At 41.6% G+C, this 26,950-nt stretch overlaps 1 protein-coding gene and 1 long non-coding RNA gene across 12 annotated transcripts in view; one reads left to right on the top strand and one right to left on the bottom strand.

Annotated features, from left to right (window-relative positions):
* CMTM4 (CKLF like MARVEL transmembrane domain containing 4) overlaps positions 1–12,253 on the bottom strand; it is a 96,966-nt gene extending 84,713 nt beyond the window's left edge. For 6 of the 11 annotated variants that reach the window (XR_006275239.1, XR_006275240.1, XR_006275243.1 and 3 more), the window contains exon 1: positions 11,429–12,248. Coding sequence is in view for 3 of the 11 variants with exons in the window: in XM_038368543.2 (XP_038224471.1) it covers positions 11,429–11,614 (186 nt within the window). In the remaining 8 variants the exon portion in view is untranslated. Of the gene's footprint in view, positions 1–11,428 lie in introns of all 11 variants that reach the window. The other 5 variants (XR_006275237.1, XM_038368542.2, XR_006275246.1 and 2 more) reach the window with 4 other exon arrangements.
* Positions 12,254–13,544: 1,291 nt separating this feature from the next.
* Positions 13,545–14,558, top strand: LOC122456360. Its single transcript, XR_006275249.1, has 2 exons — positions 13,545–13,683; positions 14,365–14,558. It is a non-coding gene; the product is annotated as an uncharacterized LOC122456360 (long non-coding RNA).
* The last annotated feature ends 12,392 nt before the right edge of the window (positions 14,559–26,950 follow it).

Here is a 26,950-nt window from a genome sequence, read left to right as displayed (position 1 = left end):
AAAGGTTTTCTTCCTCTTCCTCCCCCCCCCCCCCCGTGGGTAATAGCTTATCTTAAGTGATCATTCTCCTTAGAGTAGTGTGTATGATAACACTCATTGTTTCATGTTCTGTGTATATAAATCTCCCCACTGTATTTTCCACTGAATGCATCCGATGAAGTGAGCTACAGCTCACGAAAGCTTATGCTCAAATAATTTGTTAGTCTCTAAGGTGCCACAGGTACTCCTTTTCAGTTTTTCTAAATATTTGAAAATCAACAAAACTTTTATATTGTTAGTGATCTTCTCATCTGATTATTGCAGCTTAAAAATGTGAATAATGAAAATTTCTAGTATGAAAAAGCTTGTAGCTAGTACATAAAATAATATGCCACTAGAGAAATTGCCAGAACATCATGAGGGAACAGTTTACACTAAACAGTCTAATTTTCTAGCACTATAAATTTGACAGGATATAGCAATATCAGTACTAAAGTCACAGTAGAGGCATTACTCTTGCAGATGTAAGTATGGGATGCATTTTCATATATTGGATAAATTGTCACTATGCTTTTAAGCTGTTCCTTAATGAAGGGTACTAATCAAAATAAAGTTAATCTTCAATTTAGACTATATAAAATTTAGCTCACTTGTAAGCTGAACAAATGCATGAAAATATACACTTTATATTTCAATTAAGCTGTAAAACCTCACATACAAGCTTTAGCATCTGAATATCATTTCACAAATAAAAATTCTTTTTGAGTACATATCAAAACCTATGAGTAAAACCTCACAGGAATGTTGTAATTGTTTAACAAATATTTTTTTAAAGCTCCAAGCATTAGAAACACAGGGTACTCAAAGGACTAAACCTAGCAGAAATGTTTGACAACAATGGACTTGAGACACCAAAACAACCTTAACTCTGCTCCTGTTGTGGTGCTCTGAAGAAAAAGAATCCTCTGGGACAATTTTATCTGTCCATAAACTGTTTCATCTAATCAGTTATTCTTCATCCTATGTTACAGCTTCACTCTTAATCCTACTATGGTTGGATATACTCCAGCTTTTATTCATCTGTATTTTACAAATATGCCTGATTCGACCAATAGCATACTACAGGCCATCATTCTACAGTCTTTATTAAGACCTATATGCTAGTTATACATGTATCTGTAAACAGAGCTAGGTTATCTACATGTGCAAATATTACAGGTACAACATGAGAAGAGCAAATGTCAGTGTGGTATCAATGCATACACTTAACTGGCAGCATAAATACAAGTCTGTACAAGCTGTACAGAATAATTCACCCTCCAGAGATAAAAACATTTATTTAAAAAGATGTTAATGGGAAATGGACCAATGGCAAATCACAGAAAAGAGTGAGGGGGGGATTTGATAGCAGCCTTCAACTACCTGAAGGGAGGTTCCAAAGAGGATGGAGCTAGGCTGTTCTCAGTGGTGACAGATGACAGAACAAGGAGCAATGGTCTCAAGTTGCAGTGGGGGAGGTCTACGTTGGATATTAGGAAAAACTATTTCACTAGGAGGGTGGTGAAGCACTGGAATGGGTTATCTAGGGAGGCCGTGGACTCTCCATCCGTACAAGTTTTTAACAAAGCACTGGCTAGGATGATTTAGTTGGGGTTGGTCCTGCTTTGAGCAGGTGGTTGGACTAGATGAACTTCTTAGGTCTCTTCCAACCCTAACCTTCTATGATTCTATGAATATGAGTACAGAGACTTCTAAACTTAAAACGTTCATAAGTCTTTCACTTTAAAGACTTTTGGATGAAGGATTTTTTCTAAAACATCTTATGATGCCCGGTTCTAATCCAGCAAACCAATTGTGCGAGTAAGAGTTCTTAAAATGAGACCCTAGCTAAGAAAGAAACAAAGAAGGAAAGATGAGACTGATGTAACTACAGGAACAAAGTCATGGTTGTGTATGCACAGTCACTGTGCATTTCCATACCATCAAGTCTCTGCACTTCATAAACACCATCTCAACTCAAATTATCTTCATTTTTTATTCCCCCTCCCCTTAAAAAAACGTTACTGATATGTACTCTCAGAATTATTTCAACTTGATGATGTTTTTGCTTGAGAGTTTACTTAGTTTTCCAGAAGTGGAGGCTTTCATCTAAAAAGTCAAGTAGATAATATAAATATTTAGTTTAACAGGGCATACACACTTCTATTTTTAATATTCTTGCAAGTCAAAAAGACAAAAGTTGAGTGACTCGCCACTCAAACCTGGATACAATACTTTAAGCTTCTCCAATTTACACCCCAAGGAAACCAGCTTCACATATATAAATTAACACTGAAATTCTGGGGCCAAAATCTAACAAACATCTGAGTGGCACTTCTCCAGATGTCAAGGGGAGTTCTATCTGTACTAAAAGGCAAAATTTGGTCCCTTATTTTGAAGACTTTATCAGACATGTGGATACTAAGCAGTAAAGGCAAAGGAAGTTAAAAATGTTCTCACTTTCAGACTATATTCCAAAATCATCTTTCATGCCAAAAATTTTCCCCTCTTATTTGGAATCAACCTATTGCCACCATGAATTCTTACCTATATCCTGCCTGTGCTGAAATCCTTATGTTTGTGTCTTAATCACACTCCATCTGCAAATCTTGCTCCTACAGTCTTTCTAGATCACTACTCTAGGTCCCTTAACTAGACAAACTCCTGCTCCAAGAAGTGGAACTATATAAATTCCACATCCTCTATCCCGCTGTTCCGTAGTTAATTCAGAGATTCTGAATGCAATTCAAAGATTCATTCCTGATAACTAGAGGTCTCCAAGGTCTTGGCTTCATCAGATCTCACCAAGTCCATAGCTCATTATTTCTTTATTATTCCCCTGGAGTCATGTGCTTGCTCATCCAGTCTCAATATTTTAAATCACAGTTTGCCTCTTATCCAAGTCCTTGTTTTTGCAGAATTGTCATTATGCGTCCTATTTTCTTGCAGGCAATTACATTCAAAAGTAAGTTAAATTAACACCCATAAATTAGGTACTTGTTTCTCTAATTTATACTTCTAAGTTTAAGTTGCATATGCTTATGGATTTTTTAAAAAACTCCTTATTTTGAGGGTTGCTGTCTATACCTGAAACTATATTTCAGCCTCAGTACCATTCCATTAAAACTACTACAGTGCAACTTTTGGATCTCACATTATGGGTATTTGCTGTTTCTAAATAGAGAATGCTAAACATAAGATGATAAACAGAAATAATGAAAACCTATAAATTTGCAACTGGAACTGGAAGGCTTTTCAAACACATGGTTTCTACGTTTTTCTTCGGAATCTTTTAGCATTACACTTGTATGTAAAATGGAATAAAGTAGCTGTCAGAGAGATTACTGCTCTTCCAGTGCAGCAATCATCACTTCAGAGTAATAGTAATTTATTGTTTTTAAGTACATCCACCATCACTAGGTATAAGAAAATATAAACAGTTTGTCCATCTAGATGCTTCATTATTACTAACTCACCTCCTTCACTAAGGAAGAAGAGTAAACATTAAACCTTATGTACCGCATTAGTACCAGAAATAACCTAACCTCCACCCATTGATGGAGATTGCAACATTAGAAGCAACTGCCTGCACTTGCCATACGAAAAAATTCAAAATGATTCATTATCAGAATATCAAAAAAGAAAGTACAATCCTCTGTGCAGTTACAATTTAATTGCAACGGCTGCTATTATGATGTGTCAGCAACTCCATATAGCTGAGTTTCCATTGTATGTCTAATTTTATCTCCACAAATAAAAGCCAGTTTTATTGACCCCAAAATTATTAGTTAAGACCCAAGACTAAGCTAGAGACTTTTTATAAAGAAAACTTGAAGTGAATTGGACACAACTATGACATTAAGAGTAGACTTGTACATTCAACTTGCTGCTATGGAGAAGAAAAAGGGGTGGGGGGGAGAAGAGACATAAAACCTACCATAAATCTCTAATCCTTTTCCTTATAGAGAGAGAGATCTCAAAATATAACTAAATCACTAAGAAGGCTCATCAACAAAAAATATTTTTTCCACCAGAAGTCTTACAAAGGGAACCAAGAGAGTAACTTTTCAGAATACAGTCACACTTTAACCACACTCTTCACTATGCTAATATCCATTAATCCTAGTGGTAAATCTATTTATAAGAAAAAAATATAATAGCAACCTCAGCCAAAAAAAAAGAATTTCTTCAGAGACGTAGGATTTAAAATTATCAGTTAACTTAGACAGACATTTTATATACAGTAGGTTGGAGCGTATCTATCACCATATTCCAAAAACAGACAGAATATTTTACAGCCATAGGTTGACATTATTTATTCTGTATTGTTGCTAGGTGGCAAGAATGTCTGGCAAAGCAGAAGGAGAGACTCAATCACTCTTCTGCATGCAGAGATCACCCCTGTCCAAAAGCTTCTCTTTTCTAGCTGCGATCAGGAGCTTTTCAAAAAATAAAAAAAACTTGTAAAGAGTGTTATTTTGTCTCTTTCTCCTTGACTAACTTCTATGGTAAATATGAACATAAAAATCTTATTGTATGTTAAAGTGGGCTCAAAACCTTAAAAATATTTTTTCCAAAAGGGAAATTGTCAAAAGAATTTCAGCGAAATGAAAGAGATGTGATTTATCCCAGTAGGATTACTAAATGTGTTTACAACAGAGATATTTTATCTGTTAAAAAAAGACTACTGAAATCTCACCTCAAAGAGACCATTTATAAGACTGACATCACAAATGCAACCAATATTTAGGATAAGTGATGAGCATATCCTATACTAAACAATAAAATATCAGCTCTAGGGAACCATTACTATTTTTACAGTGCCAAAACTAGACTAGGCACCTTACAGGTAAGATGACACATTTCCTGCCCACAGAGCTTACACTCTAAATAGAGTAAAAAGCTCTACTTATGAAAATTTAAAGTAATATCTAAGAAAATAAATTAAAATTAGAAGCAAAAACAAAGTAGGAATACAAGAACTGTCAACTCCAAGGTCCAACTAATCCAGTATCGCATCTGCAATAGTAGAATCAGATGTTCCAGAGGAAGGTATAAGAACTCCATAGTAGGCAAATGTGGAATAATCTTCCCCTGCATTAGACCTCATCATAATCTTTAATAATTAAAGACTGATTTAAGCCCTGATTCATCAGGTTTAATAACCATTCCGACATTTGTATTATTATGTATGACAACTCTAGACACTCTTGATCTCCATATAGTGTCCAATCTTTTTTTGAATATTGCTAGTTTCTTGTCCTCAGTGACTTCCTGTGACAATGAGTTCCATAATCTAATTACATGATGGTGTGAAAAAGTATTTCCTTTTATGAGTTTTTTGAATTTTCCACTGTCTAGTTTAATTGAATGTTCCCTTGTTCTTGTGTTATGAGCCAGGGATAACAGAAGATACCAGTTTACCTTCTCTATATCATGATAAAAGTAAATAAAATAATGTCCCCTCTTATTACTTTCCTTTCTAAATAGCCTTGGGCTGCATTGGTAATAATGGTAACCCATGGAACAAATCTCTCCTACGTTAAACAGCCAGCAGAATGGTTAAGATAAAGTAGATCTAACAGGAACAAAGATAGAACATTGTAAAAAATTTAAATCCACCTGAAGAGAAGGGCACTCTCACTGCATCAGGGTGTGAATTACTGACTCGCCTGTCTTTTGTTTAGAAATTAAAGTCATTTTTCTCCAGAGTGTAATTACTGATTTCTCAGATAGCAATTACCTTTAGTAAATGGTAAAGAGGTTATGGGGATACCACAAGATTATATGATGGAGTAGGAGGATTCAGGTTCTCAATACTTAGATAAAAATTCACAGTCATCAAGTCATAAGAAACAAAGACCATAATGCTGCTCTGGTGGCCACATTCAGTTCCAGCACTGCTGTAAAACTACACCCACTGATATAGCTCTGATGTTGACAAAAGTGCTTCAGTTGAGGTAGCTTCAACCATTCAGGGAGATGGTGTTCCTACACCAATGGAAAAACTCTTCTGTTGGCGTAGCCAGCATTTACACTACTCAGTTACGTTGACATAACTATACCAATGTAGCTAAACTGAAGAAGTCCCCATAGTGCAAACATACCAACTACAGTATTTGGCTGACGGGAAAAGAAATTTAGGCTGCACATAACGAAAAATGTCTTAATTGGGAGATCTGTTCAATGGTGAAAGTCTCTAGGGAAAGTGGAAATCCCCAACTGCTTGAGAAATGTTCAAGCAGACCAGAGAAAGCACTGAAAATAACCACTAAGAAACACTTCTGCAATAGTCCCCAAGGATGACTATTTTTTCTTCTGAATTTTAATTTCTCAGAAGGGAAAACGTGTTATAAGCACATAGAATTAGACTGGCTTCTCCTTGCCTTTCACTTCAAGTTTAAACTCTTTGTCCTCCATTAACTTCGAGGGTCTCTAGAACTCAGCACCTGCCATCCTCTTCATTCCCTCTCTGTAAGGTCACATAATTAACTGTTCCCTTCATATTTATCACTCTTTCTTCACCTATTCTTCCTTACAGCTCTCTCTGCTTGAAATTTCCTTCCTTACACAGACCAACGCCTCCAACTCACTTACATTGTGATGTTCGGGGGGGCGGGGGGGAGAGATGGTGTTCTCTTTGCTCTCACACTAGTGTAGAAACAAAAGAACATTAAAAGATAAAATTTGGATAATATAGCCATCTGTGAGAGACTTTTTTGGAGGGGGGATAGGGTTTAAATCCTGTTTGTATGGAATTGTGAGAATTTAAATATGATAGAAATGAATTATTGTTAATTATAATTAGTTAAATATGACTGAAAAACCTAACACTTATTTCTCTCTATATATAAAAAAACCTTTTAAAGAATCAATTTGAGTTTAAATTTTTTAATCTTCAATCTGGCTTTTTTTTTTACTTTTTCTCTAGTTTTACAGGTAATTCATGATTAAACAGATTAATCAGAGTTAAACATCAATAAAAATGCCAATGGTATCAAAATAAGATTTCCCGTGGTTATACACTCAATTTAGAAACTAGCAAAACTGCAATAATTCTAACCTTTATTTTTTTGGGGGGGGGGGAGAGAGAAAGGGAAGGGAGGGTCAGGGTAAGGAAAAAGTTATAAAACATGAATCACATCACCAAATCCACCATTAATACAGCAGTTTGTGGTATTTCCACTGATGTATTAAATTGAAGATTAAGAAGTTATAAGACCTTAAAAATATTCCCTGATTAACAAAAAATTAAAATATTCTACCTGCCTTAAATGTCACGCTCCTGTTTCATCAATGACATACAATTATGTAACAATATTTTGAATCGATAAAGACCTCTTCTTTTGAGGAAGAAACAATAAAGTTCTAGAGTAGCAGCCGTGTTAGTCTGCATTCGCAAAAAGAAAAGGAGTACCCGTGGCACCTTAGAGACTAACAAATTTAGCTGTAGCTCACGAAAGCTTATGCTCTAATAAATTTGTTAGTCTCTAAGGTGCCACGGGTACTCCTTTTCTTTTTGCGAATAAAGTTCTAGAACTATGTGTACTATTTTCTTCAGTCACATTTCCTTCCTTTCCCTGTCCTGCTTTTCTTTTGACAAACAAAAATTTACATTAGGATGAGCAAACATTTCACAGTAATGCCAAAGAGTTAAAACCCATGTTTGCTCTGGGTCTCTGAGTTATTAATATGAATTAAATAAATTCTCTTTATTTGCAAATATCCAGAAGCCAAATATGCCAGGCCATGGTAAAGCATCAATATGCTTCAGACCCATGTCAACAACCTCTGTGTGTCTTGGTAAATTCCGGCCCACAGTACATGACAAATAGATGACGTTTATCAAAAACACACAAAGCATTTTTTTAGTTCCACTAAGGTTAGTCCACACACATCTTTTCTTCAACAATGGACTAAATGAAGCAAAATATTTGCTAAGCAGATAAGAAACCTCTTACGTTTGTAACTTAAGTACAATGTGTTCTTCCCATTTCTTTCCTACTAGGATTTTTTTTTAAAAGTTCTTTTATGAAACATACTGATTATACCTCTGGGGCTTGCTCTTTCAAACAAAATCAGAATTTAGAAACCTATTTATAGTCTTCAAATCTTCATTTAAATTTCAAATATTTAAAATGACTTGTCCAAAAAATTAAAAAAAAAAGTCTTTTGCAGTAACTGCAGGAAGAGCAAATAGTAGATCAGAGAAACAACAAGATTATTCCAGCGTGTTAGAAAATACCACCCCCAGCACTTCTTCCAATCCCCCCTTCCCTACCCCTTCTGTATCTACCAATTCAAAACAGGTGGATGTTGCACACTGATGACAGTTTCTTAGGTCCCAAACCAACAGACACATCACTAGTCCCATGAATTCCAACAGGGCTATTTTCAGTGGTAAAGCTAAGCAGTGTTTCAGTGTTTACAGGGCATGGGGCTTCAGATGCTCATGGCCACCTCCTACAGAACATGATGTATTTGAGGGGGAGGTGAGAGTTGAAAAGGGAGACTGACAATATATTAAGTGTTCTTCTTTATTCAAATATTCAATCTTGTAACCTATTTGTAGAAGTATTCTAGAATCAACATATTTTACAATCATTTAATTCAAACCTCTGATTTGAAAAATTAACACCTGCCTGACATTGAAGCAAAAATACTCTGAATATTTTAAATTAAGCCTGAAAATATAAGCTCTCTGCTATATTAAGTTTTTATATTTCATATGCATACTATAATTTCTGAACCTCCTGCCAACAACGTGCCAGTATGGACTCCAAATTACACAAGTAGCAACTAAAGTGCTTCCTCTCTCAGAGAGATAAGAGAGAAAGGAAGAAGGAAAATATACTTCAAAACAGATCTCTTCCCTGATGCACTGCTCAAACAGTGACAAGAAATTGTAAAAGCAATTTCTAATTCGTTGAGTAGCATCTCCAAGAAGATTGTGGAAAAAAATCTCTAAATTTAAATTTGCAATTATCAGAAACAGAACTGGCAAAATAAGTCCCACTAATGAAGTAAAACAGATGGAAAAGACGAACAGTAGCATCCCATGCACGTGCGTCTGCGCAAAACACAAAAACAATTGGACATCACCTAGAAAATCACGAAAGAGACACCATCATCTTAATCACACTTCTGTTCAAAAATATTGAACAAACAATTGTTAATACATGAAGTTCATTATCTAAGAGAAATTAGAAAATTATTTCTCTATTTCTTCAATTTGTTTTCTTTATGCATTTGACACCACTTCAGTCAGTTAGGGCCTGAACCTGCAAGCACAGAAGTGAGTGATGTATTCAGGCAAGCAGTGCCCATTGGAACTACTCCTATGAATGAAGTTATTCACCTGTATGTTTGCAAGATGCAACCTTTCATTAGTGTCCTCTGCTTGTGTGCGTCTTCCACAAACAAACAAGGAGAGAAAAACAGTTAAAAAATAAAGTGTATAAAACTACAAGAATTAGAACTTCTTACTGGTACAATTTATTGGATGTGCAGTTACTTTATCCTTCCCCCCTTTCTTCTCCTGCTGTTTGTTTCCTCTACCTGTTGAATTCTACCAGAACAAAAGTCCCAATCCTGCAAAGATGTAAGCACATGCTTTAATTTATATGCTGCAAGTAGTTCCACTAAAGTCAAGGGAACTACTCATGCATGTGCTAACTTTACACGGAGTCTGTGTAGGATTGTGTAGACTGTCAAGTCTGAGCAGAGCCTGTCCTTTTACTGGTTTCAGAGTAGCAGCCGTGTTAGTCTGTATTCGCAAAAAGAAAAGGAGTACTTGTGGCACCTTAGAGACTAACAAATTTATTAGAGCATAAGCTTTCGTGAGCTACAGCTCACTTCATCGGATGCATGAAGTGAGCTGTAGCTCACGAAAGCTTATGCTCTAATAAATTTGTTAGTCTCTAAGGTGCCACAAGTACTCCTTGTCCTTTTACTGTATGTCTATACAATGTGTAGCACAAGGGGTGACTGATCCTTGATTAGTCACCATCTGGTCCTGCAAATCAAATAAAACACAGTTCAGTAGTGGGATTAAAAGGCAGATGTAGAACTTAAAGGTTATGAAATTCATTTCTTGAGCTGACTAGAGTTCAAGTTGTAGTGCTGCCTTAAGTCAGGTAGGAGTACAAGCCATATAAGAGAGCAAAATTTGGGCCTTTACACAGTCAGCTGTACAACAAGTTACTCCTTCAATAATCAACGAAAGAGATACCAGGATGGTACAGTTATGCAGGTGTACAAATCCCACCTCTCTTCAGTCATATTTAAATAAAAAATAATATTCTTCTTAAATTAAAAAACTTCAGCTTAACTTGTTACCTTCATAAATTAGACAAACACTTGCAACAACATAAAATGCTACGTACTGGCTGGTAACAAATCTGTACACATACAGTTTGTGCTGAATCCACCCTCAAGCAATTTAGGAAAGTGAAAAAATGGGATCTGAATGGCATTTAGGAAAACAGATTGTTTTAAAAATGGAGTTTGTGGCCTAAACACATTTTAATAAGATTTTCTAATATACAAAAGATGACAGCATTAATATCATCACTTCCACTTGACCTGAACCACTATTCTTGGGGTCCCACCTCTACTCTATGGAGCTCTAACATGCAAAGTGATATGTTGTGAGTTTATACATCTTGACAACCAAAAGTACAGTAACAACTGAGTAGCACACGTACACACAGGCGAATCCAAGCTAGTCTGGAATTAGTGAATACACTTATAAAACATCAAAAACACCCTCTCACACACACCTTTGATTCAGCTAGCCAGAAACAATGGGTGGAATTGTTACCAGATGATGAATCTACGGGAGGCAGAAAAGGGACTCACAAACTTGCCCCTCACCTGCTGCCCCATATATCAAAAATCCCAGGTCTCTCTCAAAAATAAGACCATCAAGTGACCATCAGCAAGAGTAAAACTAACCCACACCACGAAAAAGAGGGGTGCAATTTATTACCGACCCCCAAGGGATTTAGAACACCCAACAACAGCTTGTTACAGGTTTCCTTTAACTTCCCAGACTAACACGAGCTAAAGGAGGGGGCAGCGCTAGTACTTATCAGCCGGACCATACGAGCAGAAAGCTTGCGTGGAAGTAGGGCGGGAGGAAGGGCAGGGAGGTTAAATTCTCCCCTGAGGCATGAAGCGCAGCAGAGCCCGTCCTCCCCTCCCCTGCCCCTGGGAGCCGCCTGGACTGGAGACAGCTCGGGGCCGGGAAGGGAACAAGAAACTGACTCCTCCGACCGTAACCCGGGCCCCGGCGTATACACCCCGCTCGCCCCACGGCGGATGGAGGCGGCGGGGAGGGACAATGCCCCCGTGGGGTCAGGATCCGGAGACCACTGCCCTCCCGCCCTGCCCGAGGCGCTGTACCTACCACCTCGCTGATCTTGAGCTTGCCGAAGGCGCCCCGCAGATAGTCCAGGTGGCAGCGGAGGCCGCCCAGCCCGGGGCGCTGGCTGACGGGCTCGGTGGTGGGCTGGTAGGGGCTGCTGGCCCCGGAGATCATGGAGGCGCTGGACGCCTCGCCATCGAAGCCTTCCAGGTCCTCGCCGTTCCTCATGGTGCCGCCGCCCAGGGAGGCGCAACGATCCCTGCCCGCCAGGTCCCGAGCCGCTGCGGGAGCCGGGCTCGCCTAGCGGAGCGCCGGCAGCATGGCAGCGCGGGCAGCTGGCGCGGGCTTCCTGCCCTTAGGCGGACGGGCGCAGCGGGAGCGGGGGCAGCATGGTGCGGCGCGGCGCCCCGCCAGGGGACGCCCCGAACCCCGCCTCGGGCACCGCAATCCCCTGGGACGGCGTTCAGCTCTGGAGAGAGGAGCCGCCTCCCCGCTCGGGCCGGGGCCGGGGCCGGGAGCGCCCCAGGCCCTCGCTGGAGGGAGCCTCCCCGCGCTCCCTAGGCCGGCCGGGCGCGCGCTGCCCTGCGGGGCTCCCCTCGTTGTCCTACGCAGGGGCAGCTCCGGCCGGAGAAGCGGCGGCTGCTAGCGCCGCCTGCTCCTCCCCCTGCCGCTGAGCGGAAAGGGCGGAGAGAGCCCGCCCTGAGGCGCGCCGGGGCCAGGGGGCGCCTGCCCCGAGCGGGAGCGGGTACCTGCGCCGCGGGCCGGGTGGGGAACAGCCCCTGCCCGGAGAAAGGGCCGGCAGCGCGGGCACCGCCGTGAGGGGCGGCCCCCTCCTCCGAAACCGGGTTAGGTATGGCCCCCGCCCCCGAGCAAGGGCTGGGCACATGGCACCAAGCCTGGGGGTGGCACTTAAGGCCAGCGCCGAGAAAGAAGCAAAATAAATGTGGGTCCGCGTCGGTATCGTCCGGGAAGAAGGATTCGTGCCACCGGTGTGGATGAAAAGGAGAGAAACCCGGGAGGCGGAAGATGATCCTGGGGGGAAGACAAGCCCCTGCCCTTCATTAGTGCTCCCCCCCCCCCACACACACACACATACCCCCAAGCACTTCACAGACACAAGAGCCTCAATGTCTCTGCGAGGATAGCTGGTGGGACGATCCCACTTCTACAGATGGGGCAACCAAGATATGATGCCGTGGTGCCTTCTTGAGTTCAGGGACATTCTGTAACTGTACTTCTAAGAGGTTTAAACTGCCCTGTACATCCCAATGGATCAACTTTGGAACCTAAAGAAAATTGTGAAAATGTTCAACCCTGTTAAATATCACTGCTGATCAGTAAAATATCCAACACCTCTGTTTATCCCACACAACTTCATTGCCTCTGATCCCTCCCGGGGTGCCAAAAGTCTCCTCCCAAAGAGGAGAGGAATCACCTGGCAGAGCTGGGCAAAAAAACTCAGCTCACTCACTGACCCCCATTTTGTCTTGCACCACACAGCAGGCCAGCTTTCCTCTGTATAGGAAAGCAGACTGCAAATCACACACTATTTTGTAAAGTGATGTGATGTTAATATTTCAAACAAAACCTCAAAACAGTAATGGATCACAGACTGTATGTGCAGGGGTCACATGAAGGAAGAAAGCTTTTTATACAGCTCTGGGGTGACCACAGCTGAAATATTGTGTGGTCAGTTCTAGATACTTTCTTAGTGAATAGGAATATGAAGAAGAGTAACAAGAATTAAGAAGCTGGAAGGACTTATTTATAGAGAATTAAGACCCCAATCCTACAATGAGAACTGTGTGAAGAGAGTGGGACTCACACAGTATTCATTGCAGGACTGGGGCCTAAAATAATTGTTAGTTCCGTGATGTCCTATTTTACTAAAAGGTTGTTGTTCTTATTTGGCTTATGCAATTTGGTCAAGCCAAGCCACACTGTTCTTAACAACGATGTTCAAGGCACGAAGAACTCCAGGATAGCTGTCATGTGCAGTCTTCAACAATATGTCGTGGTTTGTGGCTGCCTACATAGACATAAAGAAAAGGAGTACTTGTGGCACCTTAGAGACTAACAAATTAATTTGTTAGTCTCTAAGGTGCCACAAGTACTCCTTTTCTTTTTGCGAATACAGACTAACACGGCTGCTACATAGACATAGTGGACTATCTCTAAATTCCACCGAAATTCTGCTGCTGTACAAATTCCACGTCCGGTACAAAACTGGTTCAGAAGGCTTCATTGCCTTTGTGTAAATCAAACCCGGGTTGACGTTGAGTGGGATCCAAGACAAGGTAATAATTTGTCACTTATTTTGCGAACCATGAAACTCATTTTGTGTCCTCTACCATAAATCCTTCACCCAGTAAATTTATCCCCAGTGGGCGATGTGAGGGCAGACGACAATGTGATGGATTAAACAAGTCTTTAATTAACAGAACATACGGCATATCATGCAATTTCGTCATGAGCTCTGCAACACTTTCCTCTCTGCGAACACTGGGCAGAGCAATATTGCAGAGAACTGCTAAGCAAGGTAGAGAAGATTTAAGTGTGCCTGAAATGATACGCATGGTGGAATTAAGTTGTAAATTGATCATCTTTGTCCAAGATGAGCGAGCCCATACTGGTCCGCAGTACTCCGCCGCTGAATAACAGAGTGCCAAGGCTGAAGCGCATTAACGTTTGGCTGTTGCGCCGCATGTCGTTCTGGCCAGTTTTCTGAGCAGGTTGTTGTGCATTTTGACCTTAGTGGTTGTCTTGTCTAAGAGGTGAAGGGGGAGGATTATGAGATCAGTTTGCAATTATTTACGAAGGGTAAATAAGAAGGAAAAAGAGGAACTATTTATGGTAGTAGATGGCAGTATAACCAAGGCGCTATCTATTCTGTGGTGTGGCAGGTCAGAAAACAAATCAGAATGAAATGTAGATTAAAAAATGGGAAAACATCTCACAGTGTTTTTTCTTTTTTCCAGCCTCCCCTCCTGTGTGACAAGCTAAACTTAAATTCTGCAATAGTCTGGCACAGCAAACTGGCAGTTTTACTTTAACATCATTTAAGTTGAAAAGATTAAAGATTTAGAGTGGGATTGTCCCAAAAAAAAGTGAAAAACTGGAAAATCAGTGGAAACTGAGGTCCAGATCCTCTGAAAGTACTTAACTTCCTTTGGGCAGTTTTGAAAAATCTCACCCTTATCTTCAGTAAAGATTTAAAACTTCAATTTAAGTGTACATGTATTAAATACAAAAATAAATACAAATATATGAAGTCAGTATAGTGGCCTACGTGTTGCTTTGCTACTAAATTCAACTTATTTTGTCCTGTCCCCTCTACACTTTCAATTTTCATTTTGCCATAATATTTTGTTTGGGAATACATAATAGTGCAATAAATCTCAGTTGGCTATTACAGCCATTTGGGAGGAGACTTTTGGCACCCCGGGAGGGATCAGAGGCAATTAAGTTGTGTGGGATAAACAGATTTATTGGATATTTTACTGCTGATCAGCAGTGATATTTAACAAGGTTGAAAATTTTCACAGTTTTCTTTAGGTTTCACAGTTGATCCATTGAGATGTACAGGGCAGTTTAAACCTCTTAGAAGTACAGTTACAGAATGTCCGTAAACTCAAGAAGACACCACTGCATTAGTTTGTACTCTGAACATTTTCAGCAATATCTTCTGCGAGGGCTAGAAAGATTTTTAAGTGAAATTTTAAATTGGGAAACCCAGTTCAAAGGCAAGGGGTAGATTTCACAGCCACAAAAATCACTGTCTATGTACAGACCTAGGAGAGAGAACACTCGGAGACACATTCTATTTTTTCTATAATGTACACAAAATATCTGTCATATCCGCGGAGAGAGATGCAACATAATCTGCCAAATAAAGGTATATAAATTTAGTTGCAGACATTTTCTAAAATCTTATATATTCAGAGAGTGTGTGCACATTGATAGTACTGTCAGAGTGACTGAACTGAGAATTCAAATGTGGAGGGGCTAAAACCCTTACATGGTCAACTTCTCCTATGCAAAATATATATTTGCAATTGATACCATCAGGTATATTCCAAAAGCAAATATTTGCTCTTCTGATGTATCTTTATCATCCAGAGATTTGTGTTTTCATTGGCAGTTAGTGAAGTTTTAGCAGTAGCCAGAGAAGGCTGGGCAATCCCCCTTCTAATTCCCCACATTCACTTTTAACACCTGTATACCAAAGTTGTTGGGTTTTTTTTTTTTTGTGAAAAGAGATAATGAGTGTACACCGGATGTGTGATCCATAGAAGGCTTGATTTCTAAAAAGCAGGCAAACTTTCATTTAGGTATCCATCCCATGCAGAGGAAGGGGCAAGAAAGTATGTATTGAGGAGAGAGGGAATGATCCTACAAAAATTCACTGAGAGTTCACTACAGAAATATGAACATGGGCAGAAAATAACACAACAAAATAGCCATAATTAATAATAAGAAAGCAGGTAGAAACTAAGAAACCGCACTAATATACTACAGTAACCAGAGTAGACAACTAGCAATATTAATACTATTACTCAAAAGAGTCTGTTTTCCCCAATGTCTGCAAAGGAACAATAATCAAATTCAGAACTTAAAATAAAATTATCCTAGAAGTTGCCTCTTTCTAGCTTTTTGGTCCCTTCCTTTCCTTACCCTTCCCATCTCTCACTCGTTCTCTGCCTTCTCACCATTTTTTCTCATTCACATTTCTATACAGTGTAATCTCTTATATTTATTAGTCCTTTCAGGATTTCACCTTCTGTAGGACTCTCCCTCTACCACCATCCACCAACTGTCTTCTTCCCTTGATCCCCTTGGATTTCCACACTTAGGATTTCCTTCTTTGCCACCTTTGTTCCTTCCCTTGTCCCCCAGGATTTTCCCCCCACTCTACCCTGGGATTCTCCCCTCCCCTCTTTTGGATTCCCCTTCATCCTCTCTTTCCCTCACTCCCATGGGATTCTCTCCACCATCCCCTCCACTACTTTCCTGGAATTTTCTTCTCCCCTTTTGTCACTCCTTACAAGGCCCCAAGAAGCAGGACCACGGTGATAGAAGAAGAGAGACGGAAAGAGGCTGGGGACCCTCCAAGGCAAGAGGTATTTCTCTGTCTTACTCTTCACGCCTTACTCTCCTTCACTGCAGGGATAGCAATGTGAGGAAGAAGAGACTGATGCTGACAGGCCAGTGGGAGTTGCAATATGGCTTCTCTGCACTCTACTGTGGTGCTGGAAGTGGCTTGAAAAACAGCTTTTCTGCCTCCTCCCAAATGCTGGATAGACTGGGGGGCAACAGGACCACAGGAATAAATGCAGAGCTGTCCTACAAGACTGTTAGATCATAGAATTGTCTCACAAGGGAAATAACATAAGAATGGCCCTATTGGGTCAGACCAAAGGTCCATCTAGCCCAGTATCCTATCTTCCAACAGTGGAGAGTGCCAAGTGCCCCAGAGGGAATGAAGAGAACAGGTAATCATCAAGTGATCCATGCCCTGTCACTCATTCCCAGCTTCTGGCAAACAGAGGCTAGGGATGCCATTCCTGCCCATCCTGGCTAATACTCATTGATGGACCTATCAATAGTGGGATCCCCATTGCCTGGGACATACATGCCAAGCATGGCAATGTGCTAGTTAAAATCCTGCACTGGCAGAGGCTGGACATGATGGACTAATAGGTTTTTTCCAGCTCTAATTTCAATATTTCTATGAGTCCACAGGGAGATCCAAGCAGATCTCACAAAGCTCCTTTGCTTGCAGGAAACATCAGAGCTAAGTGGTTGCCCCTGCATGGTAGCTTCATTCTAAATTCTGTTTAACATAAATAGGTTCCACAGCTGCTCCTTTAGCACTGGGGCTTTCACAGCTCAAAGGGACATTGTTAATGCCACATTTATAATTTGTTATGGAGTGGAATATTTACAAAATTGCCATGAACAGAATGGTTTAAAGCAAAACATTTACAAAATCAATGAACATTATTTTGAATTATCCCTTGTCATTTCAGTCAGGACATAATAGCATGCTGCAGGAGACCCGCCACCTGCTGCTGTTGGGGAATGTGAGTGAAACAAAAGTGGGAGGCCACAGCCTTCCTGTGTGGCATTGGAGCAGTCACTGAACTCCTCCATACTATCGCTCTGTGAAATGGGGAGCAGGGGAATGAGGAAAAATTCATATTTATAGAGCATTTCGAGAGCTGTAGATGAAAGCACTGAAGTGCCCAGTATTATTTATGATCAAAAGTGAGCAAACATAGAGAGTAGAAAGCATGGTTAATATTCTTTCCATTCTGGTAATCTCTGGTTATTTCTAAGAGTGGTGAGGAATGTTTCCTAACAAGCTATGTTGACAGTGTCCTTCTAACCGTGGTTTAACAGACTGGGCACCAGCATGCACACCAAACCCTGCTTGGTACCACAATCAGTACAGTACAGTGTGCTTCCTGGATTGCCGTAGAGGGCATGGTGTCAATAATGAGCCATACTGGGGAGATTCCTTGGCATTCTTATTGAAAGGCGGGTGAGCTGGCTTCCCTGGACCAACTTGGCAAAAGCTTATGTGGGTTTTGCCAACATTTAACAAAGGAATCCTTGCCTGACACAGAAGCAGCGCCTTTATAGATGTTGCTATATAGTGTTTGAAGATGCATACATACATATTAAATGTATAAAATACATTTCATATATTGATCCAGGGTAAAGTTTATTGCGTTCATCCAAAGCAGATTATATGTTACTTTAAGATAACTTTTTGAAATAAGAGTGTGACTTCTTTGGGGAAGAGTCTGATTTCAGTGTGTGTGTTACATATATAAAGGAGCTAGCACAATGAGACTCTGATCTATGACTGGGCTTCTAGACACTACCACAATACAAATACTAAATAAATAATAATAAGACCACTGCATCTTTCCAGGATGATTTCACATCCAGATGGAATTTAGCAATACCTTAGTAGGAAACAAATAATAATGCGGGAGAGGGGAAAGAGGGACGGAATTTGATGCATGGATCTACAACCAATGGAGAAGACTGCAAAACTGAAGGGCAGTTATCGTTCTAGGGGAATAAAAGTTATAAAGGAGAGAATGCTGAGATCAGGCACCGACCCTGGTCAAAGATTCACATGAGCACAGAATAGATAATCCAGCCTTGGACAGAATTAACTGTTACCTATCAGAAAGTATCTCCAGTACTATGGCTATAGCTTAGAGCCAATCAATAATCCAGTCACAAAGAGCAGAGGGAAGAGAATCCATAACCATATGTCTCGTACCTTATAACTGAACAATACAGCTCTTGTGTAGCAGCTGTTCAAATATAAGATTTACAGCCTTTGGTAAACATGTGGACAATTTCAGATTAATAGAAACCTATATAAAAATGAAGCAAATATTAAATATATTGAACATCACAATAATTATATTAATTACATTTTTAACATTTTCAAAGTTAAAATATTTGATTCAGTTGTAATTAAATACAAATGTCAACCTAAAAACTAATTTTTAAAGTTGTATTTTTTGTTGTTAATGCATTCGAAATATTTTAATGATTACATATAAAATGCTGTACATTGTGAATAGTGCTTATTTCAGGGAAAATGCAATTTGATTTCTGAAGCAGTTAGAACCCAATTCAAACAGGAAAGTAGCATCCATGTAAGTACTTGAAAAGAGCTGAGAGTTTCTTTAAGAAAACATGCTAGTATTTCCACATGACCTACTGAAGGGAAGGAGCACTGGTATGCTGCCAAATTCCAAGAGAGCTGAGCAGTGATTAGAGTTTAACTCCAGCATAGGAGAGAAATGTTTTCCTTTGATATCCCAACTCTAAAAAATTCCACAGCCCTCTCACTTCTCAAGTTCAAAAACATCCAATAAATACCAGTAAAGGAATTTCACTTGGGAGAAACTTCCAGTGTATTTCAATTTCTTAATTCAGCAAAACATCCAATAATTTTTCACGCCATGCAGACACATAGCATGCCAATTTATGTGTGTGCGTGTAATTCTGTAGCCCTGAGCAGCATGGGAGCCAGGCTAATTTTTTTGCTAAATCAGATTTAGAGATTACTACAGTATAGTGGTAGGGACATAGGCCTCCATCCTGCTCCCACTGAAAGTTTTGGCACTGACCTTCTGTGGAAGCAGAACTGAACCATGGATGGAGACTGTTTCAGCAATCCAGGATTAACTTGCAGGGGAAGAGTGCAGCTCACGGCTCTAGCTCAGTCTCAATTTGCCAGGACTGCAGAAGTAGCAGACAGAATCCCCAGGATGGGGGCAATGCTGTGTGTCACTTGGTGCTGATCCCTCTGGCCAACTCAGGAGCAGTTTTGATGGACCTTGTAGAGAACTGAGTTTAGCCCTCAGCTAAAGGGCTAGGAAGGTTGATGAGGGCAGGGGAAAGAAAATACTGTGCGGGAAAAGAAGGATCCAATGAGGATCCTTGTAAGGCTCAGACATTGTTGAAAATTAAATGCTCTTTTCTCAGACCTACAATCTGCCTAGCTTACCTTGAATATGTACTGAGCAGCTTTCTAAGGATGTAGAATAACAGACACCAGTGTCTGACAGGCTCTCTGGCCAGATAGCCTCATCAGAGCTTGCACATGTGACTTGTGCCTGAAGGTTCTGCCAAATATAGGCCTTAAAGGAAAACTGCATTTAATTAGTTCATCCCATCTTTTACACGTTCACATGGTAAGCAGACCTGTTCTCGGTGTATAAATAAGTGAGGGTCTCAGCTGCAAAACATGAATCTGGATTTAGATTTAGATTCCTTACCCAAACAAATGAAAAGGTCTGAGAGGTTTGGTTCTCTCTATGAAAATACTATTGGTCAGTTAGAATAATCATTGTTTTACACATTTGTATTGATTTCAATATTTTACAACACAATCATGTTAGAGTATAAAGAGGGCTACCGACTAGGAAAGATAAAGGCAAACATCCCCAATGGAGTTGCCATAAAGTCACATACAAAAATTATTCTCAATGGGTCAAAAAGTTCAATAAATGTTCTACTCACAAGACAAAAACATTTAATTTTAGGAATAAATCCCAGGATCTTCAAATAAGTTCAGGAATAATACGTTGTGCAAGTGCAGATCCCCTAATAGAGAGAGCTAGTCAATCCTATTCATTGTCATACTCTATACGCTGAATCAGCTATAACCCCTCTACCTGTATAATTTGAAAAGAGCTCCTCACCTTTGCTTCAGCCCTTGTGAGCTCAGTAAAGGGCCAGAGCAGCCTAAAGGGGACCTAAAATCCCTCTATGCAGCTGGGGGCAGAGTTCCCCAATGCAGGCACTGTGGGGAAAAAGCTGCCCTCCCAGGACCCTCTCACAAGCCCTGGCGCGTGTGGAGTATGCTGGGGAGGGGGGTTGCAGAACCAGTACAGCAGAGATTTCAGGCAGTGGTTTGGCTCAAAGGGCACACGGGATGCTGCTGTAACATAGCCAGTCCCCAGAACGGTCTAAATTATGCCAAGGGCCTCTTCAACTCCCAGAACTGCCCAGGATCAGGAAGGCCCATGAGTTGCTTCAAGCCACCATAGGCCCCTCCCGTTCTGGGCTGCAAGTTTTGTGCTGCACCTGTAAAAGCAGGGGTGGGAAAACCTTTTGGCCTGAGGGCCACATCTGGGTATGGAAACTGTATGGCAGGCCATGAATGCTCATGAAGTTGGGGGTTGGGGTGCAGGAGGGGGTGAGGGCCCCAGCTAGGGGTGTGGGCCAGAAATGAGGGGTTCAGGGTGTGGCAGAGGGCTCCAGGCTGGGGTAGAGGGTTAAGGTTGGGGGGGTGAGGGCTCCACCTAGGGGTACAGGCTGTGGGGTGGGGCTGGGGATGAGGGGTTTGGGTGCAGGATGGTGCTCCAGGCTGGGACCGAGGGGTTCGGAGGGCAGGAAGGGAATTAGGGCTGGGGCGCCGGAGGTCAGGAGTGCAGGATCTGGGCAGCGCTTACCTCAAGCAGCTCCCAGAGGCAGCAGCATGTCCCCCCTCCGGCTCCTATGCAGAGGCGCAGCACTGGCCAGGTGGCTTTGCACACTACCCCATCCACAGGTGCTGCCCCTGCAGCTCCCATTGGCTGCGGTTCCCGGGCAGTGGGAGCTATAGGGGTGGTGCTTGGGGCGGCAGCAGCGTGCAGAGCTCCCTGGCTACCCCTACGCGTAGGAGCTGTAGGGTGGACATGCTGCTGCTTCCAGGAGCCACGCGGTGCCACGCCATGCGTGGAGTGGGGCAAGCTCCTGACCCCACTCCCCGGCTGGAGCGCTGGAGCAGGTCAAGCGGGAGCTTGAGGGCCGGATTAAAACGTCTCATGGGCCGGATGCAGCCTGTGGGCTGTAGTTTGCCCACCCGTGTTAAAAGAACAACAAAGAATCTCACCTATGTGTTTTAAGTAATGGCAGAAGATTCAGAGCTTTTGGGGATGCCTTTTTATCCTTTACCAATAACTGTCCAGAAGTTCCAATATCTTTTGAGCACATCCCCTTCAAAAAAAAAGAAGCACCACAATTAGTTAATTGGATTAGTTAGGGCCTGATTCTGCAAAGATTTACAGATATGCCTAATTTTATACACTGTTAGCAATGGGACTAGTCACTGTGTGTAAATCTTTGTAGGATCAGGGCTTTCTTTTGTATAGACCTTGGCAAAGCAGGGCAAAGGGAAAGAAATCTATTACAAAAGAGTTACATTGGAAGTGTTTCAATAGAGTCCAATGGGTCTGACACTTCCCCACTGACACTGTAATTCATTAAGGTGCCACAAGTACTCCTTTTCTTTTTGTAATTCATTATCACCCTGAAAAGGTATAATAAATATTTTAAACAGATATAGCTCCTTTTATCTCCAAGGCCTGCAAAGCACTTGCAAACTATACACACTGTTATTCACACGCCTCTGGGGTGAAGGCAGCAGACAAGTGAACAGCTACACAACCGTGAGGGGAAAAGACAGACAGTTGAGGAAAAAATTCCTACTCTTATGAAAAGTGCCATGGATCCTTTAATGGTGCTGGAGAGCAGACAAGACCTTGGGTTAGAATGTTTCCTCTGAAAGAGTCCAACAAAATAAAGGTTTCAGAGTAGCAGCCGTGTTAGTGCATCCGATGAAGTGAGCTGTAGCTCACGAAAGCTTATGCTCCAACAAAATAAAGTGTGTTGAAAAAATAAGCATATTCAATAGCTTTCTAAAAGTGAGTTGGGAAAGGCTGCAATGCTTAGTTTAATCCTGGCAACCAGTGCCTCTTACCTTGGGAAAATATGTACCATTGGGCAGAGAAAAAAGGTAGTTTTCCTTGAACAGTCACATGAAAACACAGGCAGGAAGGGCAAGGTCAGAAAGCAGTATGAGTGCAGTCATGCTCTCCATGTGATGTGTAGTATTTTTATAGTGAGAGAATGAACAAAGTATATAGGATACAACCAAGCTTTTGGAATAAAAGTTATTTTGGGAGGGTGAAGGTGGGGGGAGTTGAAGTGAGGAAGCAAAATTATGTAAACCGTTTTATAAGCTGTCAGAGTTTTAAAGGCCCCATAGCAGGTTTGAAGAAGGATGAGGTTCATTTACTACATTCTTTCTTTCCATAGACAAAAGGGGCCAGTGAAAATGATTGACTGAAACTGTTTTGTAAGAGGTTGGTGTTATGTAACAAATCCATTTCTTTCACTGCTCAGACGGAGAAATGCAAATATTTGTTTATTTTTAATGGGACTGCTGTTAACTTCAACATCTTTCTTCTGTCTCAATGTATTTTAGCTACTATTGTTAAAAATGACACCTAGGATTACCGTAACTGAAACAGACTAGAGAAAAAATATTTCCTTGTTTTTTCTGTGTGTTTAATTTCTACAGTTGACAGTAATTTTTGTACAGTTTGGCTGTTTCCCCGGTATAGTAATTTCTTCTGTTTATGTGAGTCTTTCACACAGCAATAGGGGAGAGGGGAACATTTAAACAAATAGGAAAATAATAGCAAAACTGGCTGAGAGAGACTGAGGCAGGTGTAGGACCTGAAATCTAGTCAAATTAAAAATGAAAATAAAAGTAGTTTCAAGTTGGCAGAAACCTTTAAATGTGTGTGCACTGTATTAGTTCGCCATTCAAATTCAGAGGTGGTCTGAGGAGGGTTGGTAGTCTTTTGCTTCCACCCCCAACAAGTGGCATTTGCATTGTTGCCCAGAGAGCGCTCCTGCCGACAATGCACTATTCACACTGGCACTTGTCTCAGCAAAACTTGTGTCTTTCGGTGTGGGGTTGGGGTTAACACCTCTGAAAGACAAAAGTTTTGTCTTTCAATTGCCAGTATAGATCCCCTCCCTATCTACTGCCTTCCGGGGTGTGTGGATTAGTCAGACTGTCAGGAAAATCCCTCCTGTCTGCTTGTCTCTTTCTCTGCATGTGGGTGTAGAGGGAGCCTGCTCTCTCACTCCAGCCAACCTCAGAAAGTGGAGTGTCTTCAGTGTGTTGTGAGTACATAGCCATCGTTTGAAGAAAGTGAATCAGTAATTAGGAACCAGGGCAAATCCTATGTTCCTCAAATGTGTAAATAGCTGGTTGCTTTCTTTGTATGCCTCCCTCCCTCTGTCACTGTGGTGCTTGCCTCACTCTCCCTTCCTCCACGATCATCTCCATCCTTCCGTTCAGGGATTCTTAGTTTTCCTTTCTTTTCCTCCTCCATTGTCCTATTAACTCACCCCCTTCTATCACTTCCCCTCACTCTACATAAAAAAGCCTCTGCTTTTGGGGCTGCTATGGATCTAACAAACTGAGTGCCAGTCACCCTGGACCCTTTGCTTGTATGTTCTATCCCTTTCCCAAAGAGTTTACAATCTCATGCCACACTCCTGTGAACATTTACGCGACTGCATATCTTTATACCGACGTAAGTACTTTTACTGAGTTAATGGGATTGCACACAGGGATGTTTCTAAGACCAGCCATACTGGGTCAGATCCATAGTCCATCTAGCCCAGTATCTTGTCTCTGGGAGTGGCCAGTGCCAGAGTTTCAGGGGGTGCATACAGAACAGGGCAAGTTGGAAAAGTTCCACAAGTCTTCCCCTCCCAGCTTCTGGCAGCCAGAGGTGTAGGGTCACCTCCAAGCATTGGGTTATGTCCTACGTTCCCTGTAAGTTGCATGGCCACGTAGCAGCTCTCAAGGGCAGTGCAGGCAGGCGGGGACAGGAGCCCCTCCTTCGGCCCGGCCCGGCCCAGCCCAGGCCTGCCAGAGCAGCCGGGGAGAGGAGCCCCTCCCTTGGCCCGGCCCAGGCCCAAGGGAGCAGTTGCAGCCAGGGAGAGGCGCCTATCACCTGGCCCTGAGCTGCTGTGGTGAAAGAGGGCTGGGGGAGTCCTCTTTTCCCACTGCAGCCTGCATCCCACACCCCGCATCCGTGGCCCCACACCAGAGCCTGCACCCCAATCCTCTGACCCAGCCCTGAGCCCCCTTCACACCCCAAACCCCTCATCCCTGGCAACACCCCAGATCCTTCACCCCTAGCCAAGCCCTCACCCCCCGCACCCTAAACCCCTCATTCCCAGCCAGAACCCTCATCCCCACACACCCCAGCCCTCTGGCCTACCCTGAGACCCCTCTTGCACCCCAATCCCCTTATCCCCAGCCCCACCCGAGCCTTCACCCCTAACGGGAGCTCACCCCCTGCACCAGCCCTGAGTCCCCTCCTGCACCCCAAACCCTCATGCCCCACCCCAGACCCCGCACTCCCAGCAAGAGCCCTCACCCTCCCCATACACCAACCCTCTGCTCCAGCCCAGAGCCTCCTCTCACACTCCAAATCCCTCGACCCCACCCCACCACATGAATTTTGCTATGTGCACCAATATGGAGGTGATGTGTGACATACATATCGGTGCACATAATAAAATTCATTCTGCACATGGACATAAACATTTAAAGGGAACACTGGTTACATCCATGACCATCTTGGCTAATAGCCATTGATAGACTCTCCTTCATGAACTTATCTAAGGGTATGTCTACACTACTCAGCTTTTATAGAACCCAAACCACCAAAAAAGAAAATCAACCTTCTGCTGGTGGCATCTGACTCAGATGATGAAAATGAACGTGCATCGGTCGGCACTGCTTTGGATTGTTGTGGCAGAACCCATCAGCAACATGGATACATGTCCCCTGGAATGGTGGTTGCAACATGAAGGCACATACAAATCTTTAGTGCATCTGGCATGTAAATATCTTGCGACGCCAGCTACAACAGTGCCATGAGAACGCCTGTTCTCACTTTCAGGTGACATTGTGAACAAGAAGCGGGCAGCATTGTCTCCTGCAAATGTAAACAAACTTGTTTGTCTGAGCGATTGGCTGAACAAGAAGTAGGACTGAGTGGACTTTGGGGCTCTACAATTTCACTGTTTTATTTTTGAATGCAGTTTTTCTGTACATAATTCTACATTTGTAAGTTCAACTTTCACGATAAAGAGATTGCACTACAGGACTTGTATTAGGTGAATTGAAATTTTTTTATTTTTTTACAGTGCAAATACTTGTAATCAAAAATAAATATAAAGTGAGCACTGTACACTTTGTATTCTGTTGTAATTGAAATCAATGTATCTGAAAACATAGAAAACACCCAAAAATATTTAAATAATGGTATTCTATTATTAACAGTGCGATTAATCATGCGATTAATTTTTAATCGCTTGACAGCCCTAAAATTTAGGAACTGAATTACAACAACGTGTTAAGTTTGTTTACACCATGTTCTGAGTGCCTCCCCTCTAAATTTCATTATGTGACCCTTCTTCCCTGCTGTCTTTTAGACTATAAGCAATTTAGGTCAAGGGATATCTGCATTATATTCTTGCATCATATTCAGTGCCAAACATTTCTATGCTACAAGGTTCTTTTTAGAATGTCAAATTCTTTTTAATAAACATGAACTGTTTATTAGCAGGTTTCAGAATAGCAGTCGTGTTAGTCTGTATTCACAAAAAGAAAAGGAGTACTTGTGGCACCTTAGAGACTAACAAATTTATTAGAGCATAAGCTTTCGTGAGCTACAGCTCACTTCATCGGATGCATTTGGTGGAAAAAACCTTATGCTCTAATAAATTTGTTAGTCTCTAAGGTGCCACAAGTACTCCTTTTCTTTTTGTGAATACAGACTAACACGACTGCTATTCTGAAACCTGCTAATAAACAGTTCATGTTTTCTATATTTCATCGTATGGGTTTCACCCATTTCTTTTCATGGTTTGCGGTGCTACATTCTTTACTGTACATTAATGAACTAAAATTAAAAGTGAGACGTGCTTAAGTTTATCCTATATAATCAATAAGCCATATTATTGCTGCACAGGGCTTCATAAGGACTGAATTCAGCAAAAACTCTATTGTAGAAACCCATCAATCTTGGTGTGGAAGGCAGCTATTTTAATGGGAAAATGACCAAGGAAATCTAACACAGGTTGGAATAGTCAGAATTTTGGTGAGTGACAAATAATGGAACAGGTGTCTAAGGTATAAAAGCCAGTTCTCTTAGAGATACTGAA

The sequence above is a fragment of the Dermochelys coriacea genome, chromosome 12 (assembly GCF_009764565.3).
Source record: "Dermochelys coriacea isolate rDerCor1 chromosome 12, rDerCor1.pri.v4, whole genome shotgun sequence".
NCBI lineage: Eukaryota > Metazoa > Chordata > Testudines > Dermochelyidae > Dermochelys > Dermochelys coriacea.
The sequence above is the reverse complement of the archived record's forward strand: the minus strand, read 5'-3'. Positions and strand labels throughout refer to the sequence as shown.